The sequence below is a fragment of the Cyprinodon variegatus genome, unplaced genomic scaffold (genome assembly GCF_000732505.1).
Source record: "Cyprinodon variegatus isolate N-32 unplaced genomic scaffold, C_variegatus-1.0 Scaffold386, whole genome shotgun sequence".
Taxonomy (NCBI): domain Eukaryota; kingdom Metazoa; phylum Chordata; class Actinopteri; order Cyprinodontiformes; family Cyprinodontidae; genus Cyprinodon; species Cyprinodon variegatus.
Window position 1 is genome coordinate 492,573 of NW_015150839.1, and position 9,836 is coordinate 502,408.

General features: G+C 43.6%; 1 protein-coding gene across 1 annotated transcript in view; it reads right to left on the reverse strand.

Moving 5' to 3' along the window:
- Window positions 1-5,179: 5,179 nt before the first annotated feature.
- The window catches only part of gbf1 (golgi brefeldin A resistant guanine nucleotide exchange factor 1), an 83,936-nt gene continuing 79,279 nt past the window's right edge, over window positions 5,180-9,836 (reverse strand). The window contains exons 34-37 of the mRNA XM_015387147.1: window positions 8,889-9,059; window positions 6,894-7,071; window positions 5,858-6,049; window positions 5,180-5,760 (exon numbers count right to left, since the gene is read on the reverse strand). Of these exons, the coding sequence (XP_015242633.1) occupies window positions 5,519-5,760; window positions 5,858-6,049; window positions 6,894-7,071; window positions 8,889-9,059 (783 nt within the window). The 3' untranslated portion in view covers window positions 5,180-5,518. The remainder of the gene's footprint in view (window positions 5,761-5,857; window positions 6,050-6,893; window positions 7,072-8,888; window positions 9,060-9,836) is intronic.

A 9,836-nucleotide genomic window follows, 5' to 3' on the forward strand; every position in this document is an offset into this window, starting at 1 on the left:
AGAAGAACCGAGTTCACTCCAACAGTCCCGGTTCCTTCGGTCACCAGAAGAACCGAGTTCACTCCAACAGTCCCGGTTCATGGTTTACTTTCCTCATTTTTGTCGTACTGATGACCTCATCAACACAAACCCAGCCTGATGAGGTCACCAGACACGCAGCGTTGGTGGGACAGAGGCTTTTTTAGCCAGTGGGAAGGAAGCCATGCTGATTTTCAGCGGGTCGATCCATGATTGAATAACACGCGTTAACCCATTATTATTAGTGGGAAAGACAGCAGGGCAGTGTCATCTGAGACAATGATTACATTAAAGCCCTCCTGTGTAGACCTGCTTGCTGTATACATCAGAAGAGTTAAATGCAACAATAAAAACTGATCAGGTGAGTTAAAGCCTGAGTCCAGTCTCTCATTTAAAAGGTTTGGCTTCCTTTTTTTAAATAAAGAGAAAAAAAAAAACAGCAAATAAAGTTCATGCATTAGAGTTTTCTAGATGTCCAAGAGAAATATTTTTGCATCAACCACGTCCTTTCCAGCCTGATAAACAGACTGGGGACATTAGGCTGGATTTATCTTTTAAAATATTCCCTAATATATAAAAGTTACATGTTTGTTCATTTAGCACTGGTGATAAATGCACATCATGTTCAACATGGGCATCATGTTCAAACTGAACAGTGCGACAGAAATCTGGAAAGTAAAACACGGAGAGCAACATGGAAGGAAGCCATGGAGTAGTCGGTGTGCTTTATTGTTTCGCTCTTTTGTCCTTTGAATTCCTCTTAGCAGTGCTGCTCCATGTTTATGGAATGCTAGCAGAGATACTTTTAAATGAAGAACTGCTCCCTCTCCCAAGCACATCTCAAGTCTCCACCGAGTGCGGAGCCCATTCCCCCCGTCCTGCTCTCCCTCCGCTGGCTGGCGCCTGGGCTTGACGGTACACGGAATTTGGGGGTGGATGCCCGGGTGGCTACTGGCTCATTCCTGGCGGCTTCTCCACAGGGCCCGGCCGGCCGGGGCTCCTGCCGGGTGGTGGGGCACCCCTGGGGCTTTGGATCCCTGGGGCCCGCAGCCGGATTCACTTCGGGGTGGCCGGCTGAGCCCGCCGACTCTTCCCCGCGGCTCAAGAGTTGTGCTGGCTGGGGGACTTCCTCGGGGCCGTCTCTCCTCCTCCCTTGGTGGGGGTCTGATTTCCTATGCTGGCCCCTTCTTGCTGCCTTCGCTTTTGGGGTGCCTCTTCAGTTCTTCACAACCACTATTGAGCATTTTTTCTTTGGATAAACTTTCACAAACAACTACAGGTGCTTGGTTCCAGGTAATACAGAAAGCCAACACTCTTATCTTCAGGTAACACAGAGTCCGATTAAATAATAGTACTTCAACGACAGTATCTAGGTGTTACTTTATTGTATGTCTCGTACCATGTCCGTACCATGTCTGTTTTTACATCTCTTCGCAGGTGATCAAGCAGACTGAAAATGTTTTATCATTATCTCCCTTTTATCTCCTCTTTCTTTAATCTTTTCTCCCTTTTTTTCCTGTTTTTCCTCTTCTGTTCTACTTACATTGCAGTGTCCATATAATCTGTAAAACTCCCTGCATAATTATAATAAAGCAATTTATATGCATGAAACAAGTGGAACACTTTGGTGATAGCCGTACTGCTCCACTTGTGAAAGTAATATCTGTTGGGCTCTTTTTGACATCAAGACAGTTATTCTTATTGTCACACTGCCAAACAAGGACACTGTTTAAAAAAAAAAAGATATTAAAAAAGAGATATTTTGAAGTGTTAGATCTGTTTGTTGACGTCCATTCGTTGCACTCCATGCATGTGATTTTAAATTGCCGAGTCGTTTGAACCGGGTCGTCAAGGGTCAGTACATGGTTCCCACTGCCGATAAAAGCATTTTGTGTCTGGCTTTAAAAGGGTTTTTTGACCAGTTTGAAAGGGGGATAAGAGAAACAGGTCTACACTGAAAAACAGGTCAAGCTGTTTCATTTCGGCTGCTCCCATATTCAGCGGCGGCTACAGCGAGTCATACTCACATACTTGGCAAAGCTTTTAAATCAGACGCCGCTCTGACAGGACAGGGATTCAATCTCAGGTCCCCTGCCTCACAGTCAAAGGGTTTAAACCACTTCCTCAGGGGAACATCTGATCAGGCTAACAGTCATTTCCATTTCCTACTTTCTACCCAAACTTAAATTATGACCCAGTTAAGGATTTTTTTCCCTTCTTTTTAATAAAGAACTGGTCTGAAAATGTTTTCATCATTCAAAATGTTCCTCCATACTAAAAAGGTTGGTGTGGAAACATGAAACTGGAACCACTCCTTATTTCTGGGGCTGTGGTTCTGATGGCTCCCAGCTGCCCCCCAGTCTCAGTGAAACTGGGTGAATAGAGCACTGGCGTTAAAGCTCTTTGACTGACGGAGCAGCAATAAAACCATCATATAAAACCAGTTCTCCTATAATATTTCATCTGGACAACTAATGAATTTTCCACGTTTCAAGAAAAAGCTTCGCCTGCTTTCAGCTGATTGAGGCAAAGTTGTGTGAATCCTGGTTAGATCGGGGAGCAGGATGTGGAATCTGTCAGTTTTACAAATCCACTTCTGTGAAGTCACCAAAGGGCGGCATGCCTGCAGACGTCATGTGGATAGGTGCTCTCATACGTTCACTCAAAGCCACCACAGAGTGTGCATAGATCACCCACAGGCAGTTTGGACACATGTTAGGAAGTGAGAAAAACATCTGTAACATCCTTTGACCTGTGCGCTGACATCTAAGATGGGCTGTGTATTAGCAGGTATCTTGGCTCATTTTGGAAAGCATCAATGGCAGTTTTAATCTAATAGTTCAGATCTCTACCTGTAGATCTAGTGTATAAAGCTCTAAGTGTTGATGTCTAAATTATTTTCAAACTCTTCTGTAACTCTGCCAATGATTCCTCACATTCTCCCCCCTTCTGTTTTAAGGTGACCAAGAGATGCCCAATAGACATCAGGTCTGGAGACGGACTCAAGCGGTCCGGCACACATTCTGGGGGGGGTCTTCGTGTCCTTCCTCCAGCCTCAGTTAAAAAACTTCTTCTTGTACAGTAGAACCTGTGAACCAGAAAAAACCTAAAGCAGAGATGAAAAGGTTTATTTGTATTCTTATAGTCAGGATCAGGAGGAATCACTGAGATAAGGATTATCTGGGCTTCGATTTGATCAAGGTCAAAGCCTGCCCATCACAGAAATTTTATTGATACTCATTCGAAAAATACTAAACTGTTTTGAAATAATACACAAAAACATGGATCTGGAGATTAGCTCTGAAGGTTAATTGGTCACTAATACGTTGTAACTGAAGTCCAAGAATGTATAAGGAAATCTTGGAACGGCGTGGGAAAGATTTATTTCATATTTGATTTAATAGGCAGCTTACTGAAACATTTTTTTAAACTTTTATTCTGTTATTCAAAAACTCAAAGTGTTCATTTCTGTCCATCTTCTTCCATTTCTCCATCAGGGTCATGGTGGGATCAGGGAGTTAAAGGCAGGGTTCACCCCCTACAGGTCGCCAGTCACAGCAATTGAGAGATGCCAGTTAACCTAACAGTCATCGCACTAGGAGGAAGCAAACATCCATGCAGAAAACACATAGGCAGTGAATTGAACTCAGGACCAACAAACTGTGCCACTCTGCAAACAGACTTTAATTTATACCTTTCTGTTCACCAAAATGTCAACAAAAAGTATAAATGTTTTAACCAACGGTCAACTCAATTAACCAACGCTCCCCAGGATCCTGAGCTGCTTTCAAAGTGGGAGAAGCAGGTCAAACGATCGGGAGAAGTTGGAGGACCCTACTGCATCTCTTCTATGATTTTGAGAAGGATGTTTTTTTTTTGTGTCCTCATTGAAATAGTTGCTTGGTTGTTGAGCAGCTGCCAATGGCCATACCCACCCAGGGTGAGAGAGAACATTAGCCAATGTTCGAACCAAGCACAGACGGATTGTTTTTAAGAACCTCCTAACGTTTCCCCGCAGCCCTTCCACTTCCAGCTCCACATTCAAAGAACCACAGGCTGCAGTGTGGCCACCTCGTTAGATCGGAGATTGCTGCTGTTCCAGATAATGACCCAAAGCTAACAGTCATTAGCTTCAGTAGCACATGGCTTCCCGCACCGTGACATCACTGCCTGAACATGTCAGGAGTAAGGTGTTACTATATTCAGGCAAAAATGGCCGCTCCCATACTTAAGGGCTGGTTATCCTCCCACAGTCACAGTGAGCTTGTCGCAGATATTTTTGATTTATGCCAGATATTGAAGTGTGGTCTGCGTTATGTTATTCCACGGCACAACGCAAGAGGGACAATCAGGAACTAGCTGTGGGTCTAGAGGCGGTGAGGAAGTGGGGGCAAGTTTGTGCGACAACGGAGGGACATGAGGACTATAAAGAGCGGGGATCCAGGTGGAAAAAGGGTCCCACCTCCCTCTTTTAGCATCTTCACAAGTCGTTTTCCACAATGGCGGTCATACAAATAAAACAAGCTGGTAAGGTAACCAACAGGAAATACGCATAGAGTAGAGTGGATGTAGATTTGACCAATCAGAGGCCTCCTGTCTGCGATCACCTACAATTTTGGAGAGGTGCACTAGAGTTTAAAAAGAAGGGGGCGGGGCATATCTGCGTTCACTGCGACACACGCAGACGACCTGGTTTTATTTCTTTACTGATTAACGCTAAATGTATTAAATCAGGAGTGTATTAGTTTTAGTTATAGATAGTGATCCATTGATTATTCCTTGCTTTTCCTTTAACAGGGGCTAATGGGGATGCTAACAAAACAAACTCGGCCAACTTCTTGTAAAACAATTAATTTCATCCATCATTATCTGCCTCTCCAGTGCAGCCGCTCTATTACTAGCATGACCACATGATTTATACTATAAGCTGTTTGTTTTGCAAAGGGAGTTGAAATGATGCAGAACGCTTTATCTGCTGACACACTCACTCAGTGATAACGGTTCTCCTCAAAATACTTCAAACTATATTTGATTAAAATCAACAAACAGAAGAAACTTGTTTTTTCAGGTTGAGAGGAATCAATAGAAAACATGAAAACAGTGAATGGTGACAATACAGCCATGAATAAAAGTCAAAGAAATGTTCAGTCTGTTCCTTTTATTGTCTCAGTTTAAAATATACATGCTGTTATAACTTTAAAATATCTGAAGACAGCGAATAAAGTCAGTTTTTTTGATTCGGTGGACAAAACAAAACACCCCAGATCTCTTTTATCTTTTTACAAAAGGAGACGTTTGTTTTTTCAGAGCCGTCCTCCTGGATTAGAGTTACTTTCCTCCACATCTGCTGAGAGTTAGAGAATACAGACAGACAGAGAGAGAGAGACGGAGAAAACAACCTGCACATCTGAACAGTGTCCCATATGTACACCTAAACAAGCTGTGAAGCAGGTGACGCTGTTGCCATGGAAGCAGCAAAACGCCACTGAGGGGATTTCTCCTACTGGAAGTCCTCGGCAGCAGCGGCGGCGGCGGCGGGTTTGGGCCCCGGAAGCAGCGGCACGGGGGAGGTGGCTTCGATCAAGGCGGGGTTCAGGATGATGGGGAGAGGCATGGGGGGGACGCCCACCTGCAGGGGAGACGCCAGCGGCTGCAGGATGAGAGGGGACTGAGTTGGAGGGGAGGGAGAGCGAGCAGGAGAGGTTCCTGGCGATGGCGTCACCGGAGACGAGCTATCGGAGCCTGAAAGGAAAAAAGAATTCTCTATTTTAAACGCTGCTGGTTTTTACTAGTCGTTCTCTAAACGCAGTGAGGATCCTAAGAGACGAAGAGTTCGTACCGCTGGCAGCTGCCGCCGCCACAGGCTCCTGGCTGGAATCTGGGTTAACCGACGCCGGCGTCTCTGTGGATGTCGTCGCCATCAGGATGGACGGGGAGGGCTGGGAAAGAGGCGGGGCCAACTGAGGGGGGGCGGCTGCTTCCGCTGCTGGTGTAGACTGCGCCGGCTCGGCCTGAGGAGCAGGAGCCGCATCTGCAACAACAGACAGGAACCAGAAGCAGCGGCTCCTTCAAATTAAGAGCTGAGGAACAAGAGAAGCTGCATCTGGATTCCAGATGTTTCCATTCATTCAACTAAACTCCACCGAGCCAATTGAGCCATTTTCTAAATAACCGTTTTAAAATGATCTTTCCAGAAAATAAAGGGAGAATTTTTCTTTTTTTTTTACAGTTAGAAAATAATTATATTTCACCAGCAGGAATCATTCTGTGTTACTGGATTAAACAGATCTGTGACCTTCAATGAACAGAGACGTAGATCTATCATTAACAGACAGGCTATTCTCTATCAGCAGCTCAGATCTACAGCTGCAGATCCTTGAATCCATTAATCAGTGGAAATAATCTGAAGCGGCTCTGGATTAACTGAGATCTCTGCTCTATATGGCTCCTCTCTGGATTACTGCTGCTGAATTTATTCAGACTTTACAACAGCGCCCTCTGGTGAAAGGAAGAGGAAGAAATTGATTTCATTTGATTATCAAATAGATGGAAGAAATCTTTATTTAATGGACTGTTAATTGATTATTTGTTACAATCCCTAATTTGGATAGTATTGAGATGATTCAAAAATGTTTAAAAGTACTAATAAATGATGTTTTAGAGAGAAATCCATCAGTGCAGATGGTTAAAGGCTCATGAAGTTTTTAACTAAATAAATGACATTTTTCTACAACTACAGATGTTAGCGGGTTCATTTTATGAATAACCGTACGGATCATTAAGAGTTTAATCGTATAATAAAATGCCAAATATTTCCTGCTGAGCTTCATCTCAAACAGAATCTAAAGAGAAATCCTGAAATGTTGTTTTCTCACCTGGAATAACGGTCTGCTTGAAGAGCTCCTCTCTGAGGTTGGGGAGGAAACACACGATGCGTTCCCACGTTATTTCCCACAGGTCCGAATATCCGGTCCGAGAGTCGGAGCTGCGGAAAATCCCTGCAGTGTCCATCACCAGCAACATGTTCTTCAGAGACTCAGGAATGGCCTCCAGCTTAACGGAGACATGATAAGAAAGGAAAGTAATCAGTACTTTAGGAGCCAGTCACAGTTTGCTGATTTAGCCAGCGTAAGCCAGACGTCCCAGAACCGCATGAAAACGCTGCCATACGCTAAAATTTCTATGTATTTTTTCTTTTTTGGGTGTATACATAGAGCAGGGAGAACCTATTAAATATCAGCGGCGTCCAAATAAAGAAAATCATCAACCAGTAAAGGTCCGGAGACAATTTTAATTATAATCTGTTACTTTAAACAGAATTTAACACTGAAATAAAAATAAAATGAGTTTTTTTTTTCATTTTAAAATCTAAAGTGTTTTTTTTAAGTAGAGAACAACAATCGTTCAGTTTGGTATAAAGACAATATCCTGATTTAAATAATTTATAAAACACCTGAACTGAACGTTTGTTATTTTCTTCCTTTTTTCTGTCTTAATGTTGGCAGTGGGCTTTATGCTGCCCTGCAAGGCTTTAAACCTGGTTTGAATGGAGACTAAGCCGTTCTAAAGCACATATCAAGGAGCTCATTCTGAGCCTGGATCCATATTTATTGTTGATTCTGTTCATGGTGGAGAATCCTGCTTCACAGCAGCAGGTTGAGCCAAACATCCTCTAAATGTTCAGGGTCATCTTTGAGCACCATTTCACTTTTCTTTCACCAGTTCACCACAGTTCTTCCAGCAGTCCACACTTTCTCTGCTCTCTTTTTCTCATCATCTTCTCCTTCTTTCCCATCGCCCGGCTCGCCACAGGTTTGCCTGCTGTGTCTAAAAGTAGCAGCAGCAGCAACCCAGACTGACAGCAGCTCATTGGATCATTTATATCACATGTAGCCTGGAGCCGGACACTCTGGAGGGCTTTACCGTATTAACAGGAGAAGCAGCACAAGTGAAATTAGACAATGTGGTCGGACAATATGCAGTAATTTATAAATGTTTTAAATCAGGTTGAGTCCGGATTAGCCAGCAGTGGATCCGGATCCTGACTGTGGTGTGTTAATCCATGACGTCTGACCTAGAGTATTCATAACGAGTCCAGAACTTATGTCCAACGACAGCCTAACTTATGAATAATGCTACCGGGATGATGTGAAGCATCAGGTAAAGCTGCTCTCCTCAGGAGCATCGCTGCTCCTGAGGAGAGCAGCGATGCACCTAGAGGCACCCGGTCTGCATAAAAACATTTCTTTGATCACGGTCTTAACCTAGCTGCTGTTTACAGCCCACCCAAAAAAAAGAAGGAAAAGAAAGAAGGTTTTTGGTGGCAGCAGATTCAGCATCATGTCTGCAAGGAGGTTTCTTTTGTTCGTGGTCGTGAACGCAGGGAGGATCCATCACCTTCTGGCTCACCCTATGATGGGGATGAAGTCTGGAGGAGAACTGACGGTTTCCTCCTGTGAACCCCCTTTATACCAAAACGCTGCCAATACGCCATTATACAGTAGCTGGAAGCTAGAAACACGTTCAGCGCTCGTCTGGAACACGTCAGATACGTTGATATGCATTGGAGAGAATTTCTTGATAAGTTACACAGAAGTTATGCAAAAGTTACTCAGAGGTTTTGGATAGGCTAGACGCCGCACTCAAAATTCCTCGACGTACTCACCGTATGTCGATGTGTTTCAGCTCATAACTTATACAAAACGTACCCATAACTTATCCAACGTATGCCAGCGTTTTTGCCAGATTTTTCGTACGTCAGGCATACGCTGGTCTAAATCACCAAGGTGTGACAGGGGCTTTAACTCTGGAATAGCGGGTGAGACAAACAGAGCAGAAGAAGAAGAGTGTTTGGGAGCTGTTCTCCTCACCAGTAAGTCGCTGGATCCTGCATGCATGTACTTGTCCATGAAGTCCAGAATGGTCAGCCAGAGGGCAGCGAAGGTGGGCAGTGAGAGCAGAGGAGAGAGATGCTGCAGGAAGACCTGGAAGAGCCCAACACACCGGAGGTTAGCAAACAAGCTACACAGGATCAGATTCAGCTAAAGAGGATCTTCCTTCAAAAACATGGCATCGGGAAGCAGCGACAACGGCTACAGCCAGCAAGAATCCCTCTGACGAACATCAGGGAGACGTGAAGAACTGAACCATAGAGTCACAGGGAGATCAATAAAAAAAGAGCCTCGTTTAAAGGAAAAGTCCGCTCATATTAAGAATGCAAACTTCTAAAAGTACTTTAAATATGAAAGTATTACATCCTGTTCAATAAATAAGTGTTTTTAATTAAGAATACTTTTCGTTTGAATGTGCTTCATTGGAGGCATCCGTGTTGGTCAAAGAAGACTACTGCCACCTACTGGTTTGTGACGTCACAGTGCGGTAATGGCCGTTGATGTTGGCAACATATTACGTGTTTTTTCTCTGTCAGAAGTTTGATGGCAAATCCAACGACGAACCCGTCCGTGGAGGATCAGGAATCAGAAAGGTGAAATAACTCTTTTATTTTTTCACTTTTCCCCGATGTATTCCAACATCCAGCTGCCATGCACGTGGGCATTGTCAGTTTCACTATAGCTCTGGTGAATTTCAATGGTGAAGTCCTCTGGAAATCTTCAATAATTGTTGTTGGGCACTCCCAGAATCTGCGATCATGACGAAAATTATAGTTTTTATTTTTTTACTGATTAACGCTAAATTTATTAAATCACAGCGAACGTATTATTTTAGGTATAAATAATGATCAATTGATTATTCCTTGCTGACTGGACTTTTCCTTTAAAAAACAGGAGTAGTAAGAAATTGGGGAATTTAAACACATA